This window comes from Anser brachyrhynchus, assembly GCF_964034855.1.
Source record: "Anser brachyrhynchus genome assembly, chromosome: 3".
NCBI lineage: Eukaryota > Metazoa > Chordata > Aves > Anseriformes > Anatidae > Anser > Anser brachyrhynchus.
Window position 1 is genome coordinate 54,758,629 of NC_137696.1, and position 22,813 is coordinate 54,781,441.

Below are 22,813 nucleotides of genomic sequence, written 5' to 3' on the forward strand. Positions count from 1 at the left end.
ATGATCTTCTGCCGGAGACTTCTTTTTATTATTGTTGACTAAATGAAGGAAGTGACTTTTTAGATTACTTTTAACGGGCCTTAGCTGTTCTGTGGTGCGGCATCCCCGAGCGAAGCGGGTCGGGCGAGGAGGCTTGGACGTGGCCTGGCCATCGCCACAGCAACAGCAGCCTGCTGGTGGCCTCCTGCCCAGCCCTGCTGCCGCGCGTCCTGGGCTGAAGTGTGCCTCATCCCACTTCGACTTCTCTGAAAAGCTGGCTTTTGGTGCTTTCTAGAAGCAGAAGTTTCTCTGGGGATTTTCTTTTTTTTTTTTTCTTCCCTTTTTTTTTTTTTTCTTGAGAGGAGCAACATGGAAGGACTTGCTCCTCCTCCCCACCCCCTGCACCCACGGCGCACCAGCAGAGTATAGCTTCTCTTGCTCAGGGTAATTGAGACCAAACGTTGAGCTTGCGGCCTGCCAGAAAGCCCTTGGAGCCTGCACGCCATTGCCGAGGTGAGCTGGAGGCAGTCCTGGCCAGGCGTGGGGACGAGCAGATCCCCCCAGCCCCACGGGACCCGGCTAACCCTTCCAGGAGCATCACCCGGCATCAGCAGCTCAAGCCTGCTCACCCAGCCCCAGGGAACAAACAGGGACCAGGGGGCTGCTGCAATGGTGCTGTGTGAGCTGCCCCTGGGGGAACATCGCCTGAGAGAGGGCCACATGCAGGAGCTCCCAGAGACGTTTGAGACTGTATAGGTGGAAAAAGAGAGAAACCTTTCAAAGGCGACAGACCTGGCTTGGAGGACCTCCCAGGAAAATGTAGGCTTCGAGGGACGCTTGATCATGATTGGTTTGAACTTCAGCTTACGTGAGTTGCTGACAAAATTTGAAAAGGTATGATGCACAAGGTTTTGGGTACTTGATTTTGCCTTTGAAAAGTGTGAAGCAAAATGGGCAGGTTCATGTTGAACTTGGGAGTTTTCCTGTGTTGCTGTTAAGGTTCTCATGGGACCCCCGTTTGAGCACCTCTCAAATATGGAAATCTAATGCTTCTTTCCTTCCCCATTTTAGGTCCTACCGGATTAGTTTTAGAGCATTTGTTCTGATTATGATCATCTTTATCTTTTTTTAAAGGAAATGATAGAAAAGTTTGGCCTTAGCTACACTAAGAACATGAGAGCTTTCCAGGATGCTTGTGACTTGAGTTCACTATTGACATAAAGGAAGTGCTCTGTGGTTTGCTGTTAAATTTAGTTGGATGCTATCATAGTCAAATTGGAAGATCTCTTGATGGCTTTTATGAGTAGAATTACTTCCCAGGAGTGTGCCACTTTTCCCATTCTTTCATCTGGTCTTGTGTTCTGTCTAGTTGTTCTCTCTTACCAGGAAATTTGGTAACAGTGATGCTGAGAGGCAGGAGGCTTGGCTTTGTGGTGATTACATTGATTAGCGAGAGACATGAGGCTCCTCAAAACCAGATTGTTTTCATCTAGTTGACAGCACTTCTGATGAAACCCAGACTGTACATTTGCAGTGATCTTTAGCTTGGCTTTACTTATTATATTTTCTGTTGTTTTTTATAGTACATTTCTCTATACAAACTTCCTGTGCCATGCAAGTCTTTAAAAAAAATATGTGGTAGTTTATTTACACATTGATTAAAAAAGTTGTGATCACACAGCAGGAAAGCAGATTGTAAAGAATGATCGTGGCTTTCTATCCTAAAGATCAAAATTTTAATACTGCTTTTTAATATAAATCAGCACTGGTCACCTGAACAGTGGTGTAAAGGATAGTACTAAATGAACCTAAATGCCTCATAAAACAAAATGAAGCTAGAGGTGTTTTGGGTTTGTTGTAATGATTCCGATTAATTTCAAAATCATAATAAGCCTGTGTTACAGAAGACTGTTATGAATTGGTTTGGTGGTGTTTCGTTTTCTAAATTCTAAATGTTTTGTTTTCTAAATTCTTCTGTTCTTCCTTTATTACGGAAGCAAACTTTGAAGCTAATGAGACAAATACTGTTCATTATCCCATGAACATGACTTTTTTTCCAAAACTAGCTATTAATAATAGGTGAAAACATTTGTGACAGGATTTCATCACCGTGTGGAACACTTTCTCCTCCCTTTCCCAGCCTGTCAGCTGGGCTTCACTGTTCTCTGGTAATTGTACCATTAGCCTTAAAGATTAGGACACATATTGGAGTTTTGAGATGCTTCAGGACATTGTTAAGACCCAAGTTTTGAAACCAGTGTTTCTATTTTTTTGTACTGTACACTCCCTGGCATTTGCAAATCCCATGCTCTCCCTTGTGATTTTGAATATTTGCCTTATTTTGTGTCAAAGGAATTGTTTGTAGCAATTCTTCAACAAAATCATACCTTGCAGGTCTTGCAGCTGCCATAGTTTCTAGCTTTAAGGTTACTGTGTCATTCTGGTGTCTTGTGGTGAAGTTTGTAACACTATGTAGGAGAAAGCTAACATTTCAGAGTTGGTGAACTTCAATCGCAAATTCTAATCAGAGCTTATTGAGCAAGATTTTTTTCCTTTTTTTTTTTTCTCCAGCAAGTTTCCCTCCTTCCCCTCTGCTTCATTTCTCACTCACACGATGCCCCCCACACCCATCCTGTTCTTTCTTACTGAGGAGTTTGCTGCCAGGAGAAACACCATTATGACAGTGATCCTGGCTGCAAGCTGCCTTTAACTTTCATGAATACGTGTTGTAAGGAGCGAATTGCGAGTGCTGTTACTGTGGTGGTAATGCAGAAGCCAGATGGCATTTGCAGAAACTTGCATGACACTCCCTTCCTATGCAAAAGGAGAGCCGCGTTATACTTGAGTGGGCAGGGCTGCTTTGGCTTCGTTCAGTCTGAATTATGTGACTGCTGGAATTAGTATTAATGGATTTATGATGCCCCCCAGATGTTCAGTCGGTGCCATGCGATGGAGCCACAGAGGTTGTCAAACACAGGCTGCCATTCCCAGCCCTAGCGAGTGTGTCATTATTCTTGTGATGAAATGAGTCCTTACCCACACCACGTGTCACCTGTGAAGGTATTATCCATTGGTACAGGCTGAGACAGCTTTTTGAAGCTGCTGTGCAAGGCTTTTGGTAGTTCGAGCATGTGAAATTTAGATGTAAAAGAAATCCCAGAATGGTTTTCCCTCTATGCTTTTTTTCTCCTGAAATATCTAAGAGCTTAAGTTGTAATTAAGTTTCTGTTATATCTAAACTTAATTGCTCTTGTGAATTGCTTTGAACTCATACCGTAGTCACGGTGGCTGTAGTGGTAGACAGCGCGGTCTGTGTATGACATTTTGGGCGTAGTGTCTGTCTTTGTACACGCTTCTGCCACTGGCGGATTTATGATAATGGCAATTCTGCCCAAGGGTTCTGCACGCGTCCTGCGCTTCTGAATGTGAGTTTGTTATAAACTGATTCTTAACAGCAGACTGTCACGGCGGGCCTCTGCAGATGGGATGAGGTTTTCTAAAGCTGATTGTCCCCTGAAAGCATAGGAGAGACTCTGGATGAGCTGAGTACCTGAATTCTTCAGAGACTTTTTTTTTCAAACTCTTTTCAGCAGCATCTCTCTCTCCTATCCTCAGCATTTGCAAGGAAAAGAGCAATGGAAGTCTTATTTCCCTTTCAAATGGGAAATATGCCTATATCATGCCCTAATTCTTACTCCCTCCTCCCTAAGAGTTATCAAAAAATGAAAATTTCTGAGTGCAGCAGAGGCTGAAGTGAACGTCTGACACAGCAGTGTGTATCCAACGGCAGTTGGCAGCAGCAGGTAAAACATATCTGGTTCAATATACAGTCTGCTATTTTTAAAAATATAAATAATAATAAAAAAAATCCATTCCTCTGCCACCTGCTGTGAGACCTCAAAGAAGGATGTTCTGGCATGCAGTTATGTCCTTTGGTTGGCACTGATGCTTTGCATTCCAGCTGTTCCAGCTGGAATAGTTTTCTGCAGATACTTTGGTGAGCAGTCATCAGTTTTAGAGGTCAGGAATAAAGCAGGCAAGTGCAGCATTTCTGTAACTATGTCCTTGCTGACTTAAACCTTGCCATTGGAGGAAGTGGGCAGTCATTCTTGGGGGACTTGCAATTCCCTCTACCTGAATTGAGTCTGCTGTCCTGTTCCAGTCACAGGGCATGATTTGTGTTGGATGAGAGGAGTACAGAATTGTTACAGAATCACTAAGGTTGGACAAGACCTCCAAGATCATCTGGTCCAACCATCCCCCTACCACCAATGTCACCCACTAAACCGTGTCCCTAAGCACCACGTCCGACTTTCCAACCTTTCTGTCCTGAGCCTGGGTGAAAACCTTTGTTGGGGAAAATGCAGTTCTTGAGCTATTTTTCATTTGTGAGTAGTCAATCTCAGCCCTACCAACTCCTCTTAAGATCTTTACATGGTTCAAAAGCCACAGCAGCTTGCATGTTCTGTGGCTTGTACCTAGGGATAAAAATTACTTAGCAGTCTGTGCACCATCATAAAGTGCTGCTAGTCCTGTGGAACAGCGTCAGCATTAGACCTGCACATCCATTTCTTATAAACCATATGTTATGTGCCACCACTTCCCACCCCTGCTCTGTATTGAGATCCTTACAGAAATTGAGTGGAATTCTGTTTCCTAATAAACATTAAAAATAAATAAATACATTTAAAAAAAAGGGGGGATGTAATACAGAATGTTGCTGTGTAGACTGAGTTTAAAAAAATCAGAGTAAATAGCTGATAAGTCCTAAGTAACTTTTTGAAAAACAAATAAAACCTAATGCTACATTTTTGTAAGAGACTAAAGTTAAGTTTTATGTAATAATATATATATATATACATATATATATATATAAAAGCTTGAATTAAGGGACCTTGACAATAGAATCTGTAACTTTATAATAACATCTTTTTATTTAGCCTATCGAGTAAAATAATTTCTCTGCATTAGATCTTTGTATCATAAAGCTCAAGCACTCTAGGACTCCTAATGGTGCAAATGGAACTGAGTAAAGTTTTGTCTATTATAAAATGTATCTTGCTTATTCCACTTCAAGACTGGGTGGAAATGTGGAGTTTTCTTCAACCAGTCATGTTTTTGCCTTCAACTGAAGGGTTCAGGCCCTTTTAAAGAGGAAAATTTTTTGCCAGTGTTAATGGCGATGTACCAATGAACATGGTATAAACACAAAATCAGAAAAGACATGAGTGGGAATGAATGTGCTAACAGCCGTGGGAGGTTGCAGAGTGAATTAAAGGGCCCTCGGTCATTCAGAAAAAAGGTGCTGGAATGACTAACATCATGGGAATGCTGTTGTGTTTTTTTTTTTTTTAATGCATCTAGAGTTATCTTTGAAGCTATTATCTTAATAGTTTCTAAAGGACAATTGTTTCTACTACTGCAATGTTTAAGGTATCCTTGCTGTTTTTAAAGGGGGAAAATAGTGAATAAAGAAAAAAAAACAATAGCTGATTTACCTTGGAGTTGGAATCACAATGTTTGGTTCTGTTCAAGTCTGTCACATGCTTTCATTTACCCTGGGGAAGTCGACTTAATCTGCCTTCGGGCAGTTCCAGTAGCAACTGCAACGGGAGTCAGCTTCCTCTTTGGGTCCTTCTCAGAACTGCCATCTACTGCGTTATCAAGGCCCTCACCCCTTACTTATATATTCTTTGAAGCTGCATGCTCTTCAGTTGTGACGTGTTAATTTAATATTTTGATTGAAATAGAAGCAAGAAGTAGGCTCCTTGTTATGGAGACAAGCTTTAAAATCAGATCCAAGCATAAAATGAAAGCTTGAATCCTGCAGGTATGTCAATTTTCCATGACAGGGCTAAAGAGGGAGAGAACCAGAAAAGTCTACGGTTCAGAGTGGAGATGAGAGGATTTTGAGATCACCAGACCAAAGTGGAAAAGACAGGCAGCAGTTTGCTCTTTATTCTTTAATGGAATTTAAAAAAAAAAAATCGGCAATCTTCTAATACCCTGGCTGGGTAAAGTAGATAAAGTCAGCCTAGTTATTTCTTCTCTTTTCTATCTTTGAAAACTTTGAAACTTGTACCTTGATTTGTATATAGGATGAATTGTTTCTTCGAAGAGCATTATTTTAATTTAGAACAGTAATCCTTCAATGCTTCTGCATGTAAACAGATCTGGTGACCTCACACCAATAAATTATCATTACAGTTCAGAGATCTGTGCACATAAATATTTGCAGGATTACCAAAATATGACCTTGAGGTATCTTTATGGTATCTCTGCCTCAAAAAACTAAGTTGATAAAACTGTGTAACTGCAGATTAAGAACTATGAATTTCTTCTGGCTTAAAAAAAAAAAAAAAAAAAGCCTTCTCTGTTTATACTTGTGTTTTGCATTCACCAGGAGAGAGCTCTGGACCAGATCCTCTCTGTGCTGGGCTAAGAAGAAAGACTGTTTCACAGTTGTGATTACAGGGCAGTGTTTATAATCGCCTTTAAAGTACTGACAAACTGAAATTGGCTTACCCTTACTAGAGTTAATCTTAGTTGGGGCATGAGCAGTGATAATCAAATTTTTTAATTCTCTTTGCCACATAGACAAAGATGAAGAATGTGGTGAATGAGTGACCAGTGACCAATGAGAACATGTCTACACATTTCATAACAATTGAGAGAAAGATTATGACAATACAGTGAGTAAGGGAGATTGTACTGGTAGTAATTAATTAATCAGTAGATTTATTGGTAGCAATCCTGGAACAAGATCGTCATCCCTATTTGTTAGTCTTCCAACAAAGGAAAATACTAGAATAAAAAAACTTCAAGCTCTTTTATGTCATTATTGGGGGTTAAGGAAGTTTGTGGCCATCTGTTGCCATTAGCCATCTTTTACCTGCTTGCTGCATCTCTTCTGTGTGCACACTGAAGTGGGACACATCTGGATTTGTCCCTCTTTTTTTTTTTTAATTTTTAGAGGGCTGTGATACATCAGCATTCATTAACCTTAATATCAGTCCTGTTTGTTTATCCATCAGCTGGCAGTGCTTTTTCTTCCAGTAAAGTTGAAATCAGAAGAGAGGAAGAGAAGTTAATTAGCAAAGTTGGTTCTTTGAACTGAGCTGTCACAATGTGGCCATCACAGATGGGACTCAAGAATGTGCACAGCAGATTTACGGTGCCATAATCAGTGTAACACGATGACTGGCAGATACAGGAATAAGACCCGTTTTCAACGAAGCATCATTTTGAACTGTTAAGCATGCATATCCTCTCACGTGTAATCAAAGCTAGAAGGTTTTATGCAGGTTCTTAATAGCATTTGAATGAGCACCGTGACTTTAGAATGGAAGGTTGGAGGCCAGTTGGTGATGTAACTTCAGAGAGGCACAGAAATGGATTTGGCATGGCCAGACTCCTGTAGCACAGATCAGTGTGCAATTAAAATCGAATCTGCTGTCTGCAGTTGCATCTCCTGCTGTTCAGAGTTGAGCTGGTTTTCAGCGGGTCTCCTTGCGTGTTCAAGTCATAAGGTCAGGAGCTGCAGATGTTCTCAGATAAGCATCTGATTTGCCTAACTGCTGACTATGCTGTCTTACTGGTATTTGTTATCGTCAATCACTTCCATTTCTGGTTTTCATTTTAAATGTCATTACTTGTATATATATTCAAGATGGTGTTTTTTATCAGCATGGCTTAAAGACAAGAAAAGTGTCTTTTTACCTGTTTTATATTGGTGAAAAACCAGGCAAAGAATAGGTAGCTGTCCAAAGTCACATAGCAGCTCAGCTGGAGAGCTTCACTGATACCTCACCACCCACTCTCTGTCTCTTTCTCTCCCCCTGCTTTCATCCTCTGTCTCTCCTCCCTCCACCTCTCCAGCTGTATCCTTACTTCTTTTTTCATTTTTCTCTAACTGATAAAAGCTTTCATGCTATCTCAGTTTCACAGCAACTTTTCCATTGCTTCCAACTATCCGTTGCAGATGTGCAAGCAGCCATTCTAAGATGCAGGACTACGTCTTAAGGGCAGGGAGGTACAAGAATCCCCTCCTCTCCTGCTCCTGTGAACAGATGGAAAGTACTGAGGAGTTGTCTGGAAAAATAAAATCCCTTAAAGGATTTCAGTTATTGAATTTCTTCCTTTGCAAAAGAAGTTTGTTTACATCTGCATCAAGTTTCTGTCACAATCTTTGCTGATTAATTCCATTGAGACAGCTAGTACAGCTTCTGGCTCTCTAAACATTTACATTTCTCTATTAGGGCATACGTAGATGTACCAAATGCTAGAAAGCATCGGTGGTGATACAGGAGATTGTATGATGCTATTATAACGTTTTAAAAATAATACTTCACTTTGTTAGATGTAGACAATGTCTGTGATGTGTTTCTTGAGGCAGATGAATAGGAGAATAAATTATGTTTTTGGAGAAGAAAATGTTTATTTTCAGTGGGGAAGAGAAATGAGCAAGCTGAACTGAAATTACGAGCACTTTTCTTTCTGTTCAGCACTTAATACATAAATCAGATTATAATACATCATGTCATTTTATGTCTATATCCCTATATGTTGCAGGGCATGGTATACAACAGCTGAATTGTAAAAATGGGCTTGCTGTAGCTATAGTCATTCAGTTGCAGTTTAGAGATGTAAGTTTTAGATAAAAGCTTTCATTGCATATGGCTTAAAACACTGTATAGAGTTTGAATTTGACTGCAATCTTATATTTCAAAGAGGAAAGAGACAGAACAGCTAAGGCTGCAGCTGTGAACTTCTGAGCAGGAGATCTCCAGTACATTTGCAAACGTTGCACTTGGCGGTAGTGTGGGCAAACAAGAAACAATTAGTTACCTTAATACAAAAGACAGGCAGAGAATGTAGTGTTTATAGCTGTAAATGCCATTTCAGAGTCAAGGATGACTTTCAAACTGCTTTTCTCTCACTAAAGAAAGCGGGACCTTTTATGACATGAACGGCATTGCAGGTTTTCTTCTCTGCATCTCTTTCCAGAGTTGCCCAAGAAAGTCAGACTATGTGCTCTGTCCAAGAGGATAGGAATATTAATAGGAATAAGCTCTTCCTTAATTTACTGAAATAAGATGTCTGGACTTGTCGATATTTCAGGACATCCAGGCTGAAATTGATGCCCATAATGACATCTTTAAAAGCATTGATGGAAACAGACAGAAGATGGTGAAAGCCTTGGGAAACTCTGAGGAAGCTGCCCTGCTCCAGCACCGACTTGATGACATGAACCATCGATGGAATGACCTGAAGGCGAAGTCGGCTAACATCAGGTAAGTAATTACAATGTCAAGACGTGAATGGGGCAGATTTGTCTTCTGAAAGGCTTGAGAAATTTCACCGCAGCACTAAAGTGAAATCTCCATTTTCTTCTGTGGAGGACCACGAGCACAGATGTAAAGACTTGGTGCATTAGCTTACCGTGCACGCTTAACTATTTGTTCCCTCCCCAGAGTTGTGCAGAGGTAACTTGCCGATCTGTACTAAATGTTCCAGAAGGTATGTTGAATCTTTCCTTATTTTAAATCGATGGCAACGTCAATGAAGTCATTCTGTGAATCTGCAATTACCTGAGGAGAAATCAGGGTTTTGTTTTTGCCACTGAAATGAATACCTTGGTAGGATTTGTATCCTAAGTATTTTCATCTGTATTGGTGGTAGAATTTTTTGACTGCTGCTATTCCACTAAGAAATATTTTAAAATATGTATTCATCAAGCCATTTACAATTTTTGACCCTACCAATGCCAAACTTACTGATGACTGTCCAAGTGTACTCATTGTTAAAAACTTTATGATGTCATTTTGGAAGCAGACATTACCATATTCATTAATATGAATAAAATTCCATATTACAAGTAATTACATAGAAAAGTATTTCTGGAGCTTTTAATTGCTACTGCCTGCTTGTTGATTAAAGGAGACTGTTCTTTTAATAGAACAGAACAATGTTAAGCATTCATATGAATTTTCCAAAAAAAACAGAAAAATGAGTTGAGCTTTGAATTCAGACACCAGAGTTGGAAAGAGGGGGATAGAAGGGAAGTGTGACATTTATTTTTCATCTCCACTTACCCTGTCTCCAGACAGCTAAACAGTTACGTGTAACTGGTGGGATTTGCTGAATGGAAGCTCGTAGAGCTTGAACCAGAGGAACCAAGCAATTTTCCATGAGGGTTTGCAGATACTGGCCCCAACACACCACAAGTAGTTTAATGCAAGAGCTGTTAAACCTGGGCCTTTATGAGCTGTACTCAGCTGTACAAGTCAATGTGAGAGAGAGACCAAAACATGATAATAAGTTAATAGTTTAGTCAGCAACTGCAGGTTCTAGCAAGAACAATTGCTTCGCCTGTCCTGGGGTTAATCATAGTTTGGGAGAAACCATGGCCAACAAAAGGGCCTTCAAGCCATTCACCATAGGGCAGTTGTTACTTCCAAGGCAGAGACAGCAATTGTGCAGTTAATGCTCAAAAAAAAGTTAGTTTACCCACTTTTCTGAATAATGATTTGTCTTTTCACTCTTGGGTAGATACGGAACATGCATCCCTCTGGGCAGCGTTAACGTTTGCATTGTGTGCGTTGCTCTGCTGATCCCTGCAGTGCTGCAGGGCCACGTGGCACTGAACTACAAGCAGAAGGCAGGCAGGGAAGAGAATAGTGGAGTAAATAGAAGTAAATTAACCTTTCAAATCTGTCTCCTCTGAAAGAAGTGCAGCATTTCTGAGTTCATGTACTTTTCCCTGTTCTTTGATTGCTGTTCGCTTTTCTAACTTGCACAAGAATGATGAAAGCCTTCACAGGGAAGTAACAGGGCCTAAAACTGGTATGAAGTCAGTGTGTTGATCTGGCTGTTTGCCTTCAGATTCTGTTTTCTTGGTGTATCCTATTTCAAGAATGATTTGGAAAGCAAAACTGTGTGGATGAGTCTTGTGAGAACAAGTATGTAACCATGTTAGAGGCTAGGGCTGACTGAAAAATCTGGTTTTTATGGACTTTAGCTCAGAATAGTGCTTTTAAATGAAGATTTCTCTAAGTTTGTTTATTTATTTATTTATTTATTTTAGGGTATTTTCAACTATGTGTACATTCTTATTGTGTTGATTTTTTAGCTGCTGAAAATGCTGCTCTCCCTTAGGAATAGTGTGAGACTTTCTTTATCACTTCAGTCCTCAGAGCTGATGGTGCTCATCACTACACTGACTTTACTTCCCTGTTACTGGAACTAAAGGGAGTTCCAGGCTGAAGAAGCAATGTTCTTGTGACATACTTTTAAATGTGTGGAAGCTACTTAAAACTATGCTTGTAGTGACTGTGACACCACCAGAAAGGACTGTATCTCGCCTTGAAATTACTCAGACTTATTCGCAATTCCTTCTTTTTCTCTGTGTCGTGTTACTCCCAGGAGGAAAACAAAGCTGCAGCTTTGTGCAGGTCAGCCTTTTGCAGTCAAACGCTGAGGAGAAACTCTTCTTCTTGGGTGGGAAGGTATCAGCATTTGGGGGAGGTATTGCAGAAACTGGGAAGGATTCTCTATGTTCAGACCACCCACCAGTCTCTTTTATTCCATATGTTCCCTTCGTGCTCAGCAGGAAAAGTGTTACCTAAATAGCGGAGACAAAAGCTGAGGAGGTCTCCAGATGGGGAGGGAGCCTCTCAGGGTCATCAGAAGGGGGGTTGTGTCAGAGTTGCTTCTCTTCTGCAGGATCTTATTCAGCCTTAGCTGAGCAAGGGTGCTCTCAGTCTGGTCGGCTGGATGGGGGCATATGGGTTTTTCAGGCTCAGCCAAGATTTCCATAGGAGTGTTTCTGGTGGTGTCTGATGCTGGGGAATATTGCTGCTCCAACCAGTGCTCAAAACTGAACAATCATCTGGTACAGAACTGTCTTCGTCAGAGCAGATCCTAAGCCACCATTTGACCTGGCAAATCCCTGGAGATTGCCAACTCATTTGTCATGTGAACACAAACACTTTAAGCTTTGTTTTTGCAGACTTTGTTTTGGTAAAAGCACCAATCCCAAAACAAGGGCAGAAATCCTGTTTGGAAGTGGAGAAGCCCAGGAAACAATTCAAAACTCCAGCATAGTTCATTGGCTCTAACTCTAACTAATGAATGATCTGTGTCACAAATGTAAAACGTCTACATTTGTGTAAGCCACTAAAACTAAAATACAAATCGGAGCATATCTAGCCTCCCTTGCTCCTGCGTAGCATTTGCTTGGGCTTGCTGTATTCTTTACTGAGAGTTTACCGAATGCATGTCTGGGTGTCCCTGCACTCCTCAGGAGAACTGAAAGCTTGTGGCTGCTCTTCAGCTGTCACTGCTGCGTGCCACTTTTATGTTCAGTATTGCTTCTTAGAAGATGAGGAAAGTAACATTCAGGAAAAGTCTATGCTGATGTGATGTCTTCCTCTGTGTGCGTTTTTTTCTTTCTTAACTTCTTTCTAATGTTTCTGAAGAGATGTTAACTCATTCTGTGTTCAGAGAGAGGAATTTTAATGTCCTGTTAGTGCAGTTGGTTTCTTCCCCACTCTCTGCTCCTTACTACTCTAACCCCACTTGTGCTGGACTTTGAAACCATGCGCTGGTGATGTTTTGCTACTGTTATTGCATTGGCATGTACGTGGGCACTCAGTAGTAGTAAATTACAGACCATTTAATCTGGTGTTACATGCCTCATCATTCAGGTTAATACCAAATGATTTTTTTCACTATTAATATTATTGCAGTGTATGTTAAATTAAGTGAACCACCCTTTTAACTAGATGTAGGGGTTTCTTTTTCACAAAATTCTAATTCATTTTGTATACAAGAATTCTGCTCAGTAGAGCAGAATCCTGGAGCCTGGAAAGTGCCAGTTTTTAGAGGTGAGAGCTGCTTAAATGTACTAGACACAGTAATAAGTCACGATTAATAGAGATTTTATTATCAAATGCACAGAAGGCTACAGATATAATTTTTAAAAAATTGATTGCTGAAAGTTGTTGTTTTTTTGATTGCTGAAAGATTTTGATTGCTGTTAGAAATCCATAAAAATGCTTTCTTTTCATAACAATCTGGATCTAACAGCAAAACTGTAAATTTAGTTATGGGCTGCCTTGGCAACGTGTCTCCTCTGCCTGATTACTAGGGAGTATTACGCTGTGTTCACTCCCAGAACGGAGGGCTGCTTCTGTTGAGTACCTAACACGGGAGGGCAATGTGTGTGCAACACTGCAGCTTGATTTTTTTCTGAGGGTATTTTTGATGGGAAGCGAAGCAGTTTTGGAAAGGAGAAGGGAGATGTTGGACGTGGACCACACCATGCTGTGGAGAGCGTGCCCCTGAGTGCAGCTGGGAACTGCAGGTTAGATTCAGTGTTGAGGGAAAAGGTACTGGTGACTGCAACAAAGGAAGACAAATCATGATGCAGGAAGTGGCAGCAGTAGAACATCACTTCTAGCAAGTAGTTTATATTTTTTCCCATGTAGTTAATTAAGTGCTTTACTGGATGGAGTGAAGAAAACTAGGTTCCTCTTCATGAAGTTAGCTTATTCTTTACAGAAAGAATTTGTTTGGTTTTCCCTTTGTGTATTCCCATCCCCCTGGACTGTGTGTTTCCTGGTGAATTTCCTAGTATCCCTACAAGATCACAACATACTGTTTGCCTCAAAGTAAACCTTGCAGCACATCACCCCTGCAATCCAACTGTTGTCATATCAGTACCAACCATTCACTCAAATGCCACTTGAGAGGATCATACAGTAGAAGGCAGGTGAATGTTTCACCTGTAGTAAAAGATGTGAGTTACAGTGAATCAGGAAAAAAAAAAGTTCAGAATAGAAAAGAGAAGACCTAGGAAACAGAACAGTAGTTCAGTTCACTCATCTGTCAGAAGCGGGGCAGAAAGGTGCAGAGCTAGTGTCAGTCTCTGCTAAAAAGAACTTAGCTTATACCAGTAAACAGTTTCTTTCACCATGCAAGTGATAGAGTAGAGAGAGCTAAGTGCATGTTAGTCTCAAATGGGTCTGTAACATGAAGTGACTGGAGTAAAAGTGGGGTTGCTGGCCCTTATCAAGGATTCCGTGCAGCTGTCCAGGCACTGCAGGGAGGAACCGTCAGGTCAATGTATTTCTGAACATGATAGAAGAGGGTATTTTGGAATCTGTGGGGGGGTTGTTGAGTTAACTGGGAGGACAGATTCACACTATTAATTCTCCAGTAATTCTTCATTGACTAAAGGTAGTGCATTAAATAATCTGTGCCACTGATGTGTTCAGCAGCATGGTTAATGTACTGTCGATGACTGCTGGGAGAATTTGTTGGTTTTGGTGCTGGAGATTCAGGGTCTTGGCATGAAAGACGTGAGTTTTGTGGTGCCCTGGCTCACAAAATGATGCTTGTACTTTGTGCGCTGCTGTGGCAGAGTCACAAAAGACAGTATTTCTTTATGTTGTTTAGATGCTTAGTGTTCAAGGTTTTAGGTCATATCAGGTGCATGTTTGTCTGTGTTCCTGCATTTTTCACCTGCTTATTTTGTTTTACTGTGCAAAATGATTTGAAGTAGAATTTTGTTTGTTTTCAAACACATCAAAGGTCCTTAGCATTTAAGCATTTGAAACATTCCTGTCTTAATGGTAGAACTATTTTATTTATTACAGTCCCTTGGTTTTGTACTGTTCAGGACTTTAAGGATGCTTTTATGTTGATTCACAGGGCTCACTTGGAGGCAAGTGCAGAGAAATGGAACCGATTACTGACATCCCTGGAAGAGTTAATCAAATGGCTGAATACAAAAGATGAAGAACTTAAAAAGCAAATGCCCATTGGAGGGGATGTTCCAACCTTGCAGCAACAGTATGATCACTGCAAAGTAAGTTGCGTAACTTTTATAGATACATTTCCTACTGTGAATAATAAAATGAATCAAATTGAATATAGGAGAAATGATGAATGCTTGATCCCAGTATTAATTTCTAGAAAAAAAACACTGTTCCAGGTCCCTGCTCCTTCTGCTCCTCCACTTGCCCAGTAAAGCACAAGGGAGATGCTCTCTTTGAAATTTTATCAAAAGGATCTCTGATGAATATTTTCAGTCCAAACACATTTTTGATATATTTCGTGATGGTTTTGGACTCCTGTTGGGTAGAACTGTCATTCTATACGTGAAGTTAAAGAAGGTTCACAAAAGTAAGAACTGAACAAGAACTATAAAAGAAATGTTGAATGTAAGTTCAATAAGATGATGTAAATTGACGTTCTCCATATTATTAGATTCATCATTAATAGCAGCCCTCCACCCCATGCAGATTCATAGTGCAGTCAAAACTGTAAGAACTAAAATTTACCTGTGCCCTGTACTGTTGTAAACCCATTCGTAATCAATTTAGGACATATTTGCTATTGGACAGATTCATTCTAGTAAAGTTTGTTCCATCTTGTTGTCATATTTATTCTTCTGTATGGTGTAGGGAGGGAAAGAACAAATACAGCTTTATATAGCTAATTGCATAACAACTATGTTTCCCTCCATCAACACAATGCTGATGTCTTTTCTGCTATGGTATTTAGTGAGGGAAAAAATTGGATTTGGGAAAACATTTAAAAATACAGGAAAATACTCCGAAGAAGTACAGAAAAAGTAGTCTGACATGAGCAGTACTTTTGAGACTTAACTCCAAAATAGATGAACTTAAGGAAATCTGCATAAGCTTACCCTTAATTTAGTTTTTTAAAATAGTTATTAGCATAAACTCAGGATCTTTGTTTCTTGAGAGTTCATCTCTTCCTGTTCTTATCCACTTTAATCATTATGCTCTGTTAGTAGGCACATCTGCTGTGAATGTTTTATAATGGTGGATTACTAGTGCAGGAGAGCAATCAAAGGCTGGAAGAGATCCAAAGGTGTTTTAAAGGAGGTCAATGGGAGATGATAGATCTCTACAGTTCATTTTCTAACAGCTTATTTGTGTCTCATGCTAGATTATCATATATGCATGATAATAACAAATAATACTGCTATAGTGTGTCTCATTTGAAGATGTCAAATTGTTATGTAAAAATGATAGTTTTTATAAGTCATTCCAGAGTAGAAAAATGTTGGAACAAGCATGGTGGGTGGGTCATTTGGGTCAATAGTGAACCGCAACAGTGAGAAGGAAAGAGAACTTCTAGGTTGTTTAACCCTTATGCATAGTTTTAAAGAATAACTGTTGTTATATATTACCGTTAAGATTATAATAAGTACTTTCAGGAGTTTTTAGAGATTATTCCTTCACATTTCAAAAAGGCAATATTCTTGCACTATCACTGAGAAAGAATATTGGATATAGGTGTCCCAGCCCAGTATTTAACAGGACCTTTATTAATGGCCTACAACAGCACAAAACTAATGTGATTCTATCACTTTGTTCTTTGTACCTATGCAAGCAACAGCTCAGTATTCAATTGCACACATATCTCAGATGAAACTGAACAATTATTTTTTAATAGGTCATAGAATCATAGAACTGCTTAGGTTGCAAGAGACCTTAAAATCATCCGGTTCCAACCCCCTGCCATGGGCAGGGACACCACCCACCAGACCAGGTTGCCCAAAGCCCCATCCAACCTGACCTTGAACACTTCCAGGGATGGGGCAACCACAGCTTCTCTGGGCAGCCTGTTCCAGTGCCTCACTACCCTCTGAGTAAAGAGCTTCTTCCTAATATCTAATCTAGATCTCCCCTCTTATTGTTTAAAACAATTCCCCTTTGTCCTATCACTATCTGTCCATATAAAAAGTTGTTCATTTTTTTTTTTATAATCCCTTCAGTCTCTTCTTTTGTCTGGGATTGAACCCAACCCAGGTGCAGCACCTTGCACCTGAACTTGCTGAACATTATCAGGTTCACATGAGCCTGCTTGTACAGTTTGCCTAGGTCCCTTTGGATGTCTTCCCTTTCTTCTGTTGTATCGACTGCACAACTCTGCTTGGTGTCATCTGCAAACTTGCTGAGGGTGTGCTCAATCCCATCATCTGTGTCCCATAGATGGGACAATCTCATCATCTATCATCTATTGATAAAGATATTGAAGATGATCAGTCCCAAGATGGGCCCCTGAGGGTCAACACTTGTCACCAGCCAGACATACAGCTGTTGACCACAACTCTCTGGCTGTGGCCATCCAGCCAATTCCTTATCCTCCAAATAGTTCACTCTTCTAGAGATAAGAGATAAGGATGTCGTATGGGACTGTGTCAAAGGCCTTAGAGAAGTCCAGGTAGGTGACACCAGTTGGTCTTCCCTTGTCAGCTGATGCAGTCACTCCATCATAGACGGCCACCAGATGGGTCAGGTATGATTTGCCCTTGGTGAAGCCATGCTGGCTGTCCTGGGTCACCTCCTTGTCTTGCATGTGCCTTGACATTGTTTCCAGGAGGATCTGTTCCATGATCTTCCCAGGCACAGAGGTCAGGCTCACTGGTCTGTAGTTCCCTGGGTCTTCCTCTTTAAAAATGGGAGTGACGTTTCCCTTTTTCCTGTCATCAAGGACTCCACCTGACTACCAGGACTTTTCAACTGTGATGGAGAGAGGCTTGGCAACTCCATCAGCCAATTCCCTCTGGACCCTGGGATGCAGTCATCAGGCCCCATGGATTTGTATGTGTTCAGTTCCATCAGGTGGTCTCAAACCTGCTCCTTGCTTACAGTGGGAGGGAATTTGCTCCCCCAGCCCCTGCCTAGAGGTCCAGGGACCCGAGAGACGTGGGGAGCCTGACTACCAGTGAAGGCTTAGACAAAGAAGTTGTTGAGTACCTCAGCCTTCTCCATGTCCGTTTGTTATCAGTTCTCCCCCCTCATTTATCAGAGGGGGTACACTCTCCTTGGACTTTCTTTTCTGACCAATGTACCTGTAGAATCCCTTCTTGTTATTCTTTGCATCCCTTGCCGAGCTCAGTTCCATCTGATGGCATCCCTGTGCTCTTCCCAGCCCCCATGTCCCTGCTTCCACTGCCTGTGCGTTTCCTTCTTGTGCCTCAGTTTGACCAGCAGGTCAGCCAAGATGGTTTCCTGCCTGTCCCTGTTATTTTAGCAGGAACCGAGAGATTCTCATACATCATGTGGTGTTACTGTGCCACACCAAATGGGAACTTTTAACGAGTGGTGTTTCACTTTCTATTGAACTGCTGCTTATTAGTCATTACCAGAGAAGGGAAGCTAGGCTGCAGCTGTCCGCTGATGTGATTCTCTGTGGCAGAGCTTCACGCTGTTTCTTAGCAGGAACTCTTAACTCAGCATTGAAGCTGTAGTTTATTAATTAACTACAACAAGGTGGAAAGTTGTGTTTTTTCAGGTGGAAAGTGAAAAATGGAGGAGAAAGAACCAAAGCCCTCTGCAGGTCCTTCTTCTTCCTCCTCAGTATAGTTTAACGGTTAGGCTGGTTAGGATGTGGAATAGAAATGTCTTTGTGTAACATTGTTTTATGCCTGCATTTTTTTTTTCCAAAATCTTCTACCAAATCTTCCCTTTCAGCAGATTCTTCGTAAAAATAACTGTGTGATTCCACACTGGCAGTCCCTCTGTGCCCTGTGTTGGGATCACTGGCTGGTGTCACTTGCATTGCATTTAAGGTGCTGCTTTCGGTGTGTGTCCTGTGTTACGTTTTCAGAGGAGACTTGAGGCACAACTGTACCAGATAAATATTGCAGATACGACTTGATTTCTCACTCTCAGGGGTACTCCCTTTATTCCTCCTGTCATCAGCAGCTGACCAGGCACTTTAAATGCCACGTTTCTTTGCCCACACTTCTTCAAATATTAAGCCTTCTCAGCATTTCACATTATCTGCAAGATTTACTTTTTATCAGTCGTTTTTTTATAACCCCAAAAGAGCTTCAGCAGCACAAGTCAGCTGGTGACTCCTCCGCACAAGGGCTGGGTGCCTGTGCTCTCCCATTTCCTCTAGTTTCACATCTGAGCTTTGCTTTCAAATTGTCCTCATGCAGATTGAGCACAGTTTAATACATCATTTTCTCTCCACTTCTCTGTGATCCCTTTGCTCTTATTTCCAGCTTGCTTACCTGATCTTGTCCTTGCTAGTACTTCAAAACGTAAGTGGTGAAATATTGGCTGAGCTCTCTAAGATGCAGACCCATGATATTCTCATTTCCTGTCCTTCATTTTTAGGGCCCTCAATCTTTCTCATCTTAGCATTGCTCTTTGCCTCTAGTTACTCAATAATCATTCTCCTTATTAACCTACATTTTTTTTTCCCTTCAGTTACATAAAGTGATGTCTTGCTTGCTTCAGCTTAATGGCACTAACCTTATCCCTCTTTTCCTCTGTTAGCATCTCCCCCACTCAGCGCTTGGCTTCAGCGGTGTTAGATAAATAAGTACAGTATTATGTGACAGTTTAGGTTAGCTCACATTGTTTGTGTGCTGCTGAGATCTGTTTGGACAGGAGGAAATAAATGGTTTGCAATTTGATTTTTAAACTTGTTTTTGTTTTAAATATCATTTTCAATGCCTTAAAAACAAACATTACCCACAGCAGTGTGGTTCATGTGAATCAGGGTTACAGATTTAGCCCAGAATTGCCAGATCGACAGAAGTCTTTCAGGATGTAGCAAATATTTATAAATATTTTGTACCGATTTTGGTGCTGTTCAGCCAAAGTTCCATTACCTATAGCAGTTCATAGTTGTATCCCCTACTAAATGTCAAGCTCAGTCAGTGAGCACAACCTGTCTGGGAATGTAGCTGTGCTCTGTATCTTGGAGAGGGCAGGGCAAGAGGAAACTCATTTAAAAAAGGGACCTCAAATTTCCTATTTTGACTATTCTTGAAATTTGTTTGTCCTTGCAAGTGGGCTGTGCTGTCAGTCCCAAGAACAGTGGAAAAATCCCTAAGTGCTTTGTTTAAAAGAGTGTCGGATCACTGAGAAGAAGTTTTAGATAATTTTTGAACTCAAGTAGTTCTGTGTGAGTTGTACCTGTAGCACAGGCTATATTCACACTGACAAAGTATAGAAAACTCAACTGTGAAGGTGCTGACACAGGGAATGGCTTATAAGGAAAATAAAGTGAAGGCAGCTCCCTTTTCAGAGTTGATTACCATTTTTTTTTCTGAAATTCCAGTTTCTCATTGTTCTCATTTGTCCTTACCAGCTTAGGTTTTTCCTTTTCATTCTGTTCTTTCTCAGTCTTCCTCAAGAATATTCGTGTAGCGTTTTAAAGAGTGTGATGCAAAACTGTTCTGATCAGCTGCATAGACCACGCCAAAGAAAAACAAACCAACCAACCACAGAAATTAAATAAAAACAAAACAAAATGCCTTACGTAGATATTTTATGCTGCTGGAAAAGAAAAGCTACAAAACTACTGTGGAAAATCAGCCTTAGGATTTTAGAAGTACCCGGAGTAGCATCTGTGTATAAGGGAAGACAGTGCAGATGCTGACACCTTGTTCACTTGGAGATGTGCTCAGAGCTTCGTGTCTCACTCCTCCCATGAAAGTGTTCCAAACTGTAGCTTTTTGAAAGTGTTTTTTTTTTTATTATTATTCCCTAAAACATAAAGATGGACAAAATGACAAAGATCTGTGGTTTAGGTTTCAGAGAGAGAACAGGCAACTTTTCAAGTGAAGCAGAATGGGTGCCTTCTCACATAAATCCCGTTGGCATCTGTCTGCATAAATGAACAAATGTCTAGCTAATACTAAATAATGCATGCATCTTGAATCACAGAGATGCTTAACTTAGCTTCATTTGAGTTCAAAATGAATTAGCCAAGGACCTGTGAATGTTTGAATGATAATTTTATGTCTATGGTTAGATAATTAAGATAGTCATCAAACTTCTGGGGGTTGCTGCCTATGTATTTCTAGTTTCAAATTTGGTTTGTTAAAGCAGCCAGATTATCAAAAGTTGGAAGTATTTCTTTCTGGTTTATTTAGCTGTTGCCACTTCATCAAAAATGTTAGCATAGCCAACTGGAAATTACTTTCTACTTGTTATCCCTTCAGGTTGCCTATAATTGCATTGTTCCCTTTACCAGCAGGAAAAGTCTGTGAGGAGAAAACTTTTTTTCTAGCCTTAATTTCTTTGTGCTCTGTTGGTGCACCCGCCTGACTCTGGGGAATGGGTTTAGCCTTTGAATTAATTCCTGCTTAATTATTCTAGACTTGTTTTTCTTGGCTATTTTCTATATTACAGTCTGCTTCCATGACTCTTATTGTTAGAAATTTCTAACCAAAAATGAGTATTTATGATATCTATCTATCTGCCCTAGTCTGTGCTCTAATTTAGTCTAGGAAGGGCTTTATTAATTTGTTACACGTCTCATCTTGTAAGGCATGAGGCAGGCACAAAACTTGTGTGAGTAGAGGTGGTCAGCTATGTTGCTGACATACTAATTTCGAGCTGTGAAGGGGTGAGAAAGGAGAATTAAATAGACTGTGGTTGGACGAGGAGGATTGATGGTGTCTTTTGCTGCAACCTGCTCCGACAGGCAAGGGTGCGAATGCAGTGGGAGCTTCAGTGGTCTGCACCACGCTACATGAAGGAGCTCTTCAAAGTTAAGGATGTGTCTTTAACTGAGACTATTTTCTCTGAGGTGTGTTAAAGAAGGAAGAGGTGGAAATTGTGGGCGGGAATGCTTTGTTACAAGGAAGAATGTGGTTAATGTTTGAAGTTAAATAAAGAGTTCTCAAATGGACCTGACTTAAAGCCACTGCTCACTAACGATTAACCGGAATTGATTTGTGTGTTAAGTGAACGATGGAGGTGTGTATCACTCTGCTCCCCTGGACTTTTTCTCCGAAAGAACGATGTGTGAACAAAAGCATGTTGTAAAGAATGAAGTGTTAAGTTAGGATGTCAGTGCAATGTATTTTTAACTTTGCCAAAAAGTGTTGCTTCTGGCTGTATTTCAGCTTGTTCTCAAAAGTGCAGTTGTCTTCTGATAAGTCAGGGAAGTTGCAATGGATCAGTGCTTAAAATAATAAATAACCTGGATAATGAAAGAACAAAATATTCTGTCACTAATGCAGAGAAAAGCAAGCTGTTTTGCTATGGAAAAAACATCAGACACTTTTTCAATAAAGTAAATAAAATATTTCTGTGATATTGCCTTTTTATTACTTGTTGGTATAGGTATATATCAGTATATCCATCTTGTGTTACTCTTTTATGAGGATCCAATGTCTATTTTGCTTTAAAGAATCCTATTTAAACTTCGAAGACATTACTGAGTCTATCTCAAGCCACTAAATAAAGCCTGTCCTTGAAGGTTTGCAGTTATTCTATAACTATACATCAAGGAGGATATTCTGACATTGTTTTAGAGGGAAATGTGTGTGAAAGAAGCAGAAACAGCAAAGTGATCATCATTTCTACTCCATTAAAATGCTGTGATGAGTCCAGTGCCTCTTTCTCTGGTATTTTCTTCTCTCTCATCCCAAAAGACCACCCTGCTTCCATCATTACCAGCAGTAGCCTTCGGCTTACCTGAAACCTCAGGGCAACTTGATGCAGTAGGATGTACCAGATCATTGGTTTCCATTCCTGTGTCTTGAGCTGAAAGACCGTGACAGCCAGGGGTCTGACCTTTCTGGGTGAGCCATGACAGAGTCACCGTCTCTGGGGGTGTTCAAGGAAAGGTTGGACGTGGTGCTTAGGGACATGGTTTAGTGGGTGACATTGGTGGTAGGGGGGTGGTTGGACCAGGTGATCTTGGAGGTCTTTTCCAACCTTAATGATTCTATGTGCTTAGCCAGTGAAGGTGATGGAGCACAGGCATAGTGGTGACCCATTCTGCAGTCATGCTGTGGCTTTGAAGCTTGGGTATTTTC

General features: G+C 40.7%; 1 protein-coding gene across 4 annotated transcripts in view; it reads left to right on the plus strand.

Moving 5' to 3' along the window:
* Positions 1–22,813, plus strand: part of UTRN (utrophin) — a gene marked incomplete at its 3' end in the record, with an annotated part of 370,441 nt that overhangs the window by 234,819 nt on the left and 112,809 nt on the right. For all 4 annotated transcript variants that reach the window (XM_080586229.1, XM_080586228.1, XM_080586227.1 and 1 more), the window contains 2 exons: positions 9,100–9,272; positions 14,695–14,851. In XM_080586229.1, coding sequence (XP_080442355.1) covers positions 9,100–9,272; positions 14,695–14,851 — 330 coding nt within the window. The remainder of the gene's footprint in view (positions 1–9,099; positions 9,273–14,694; positions 14,852–22,813) is intronic.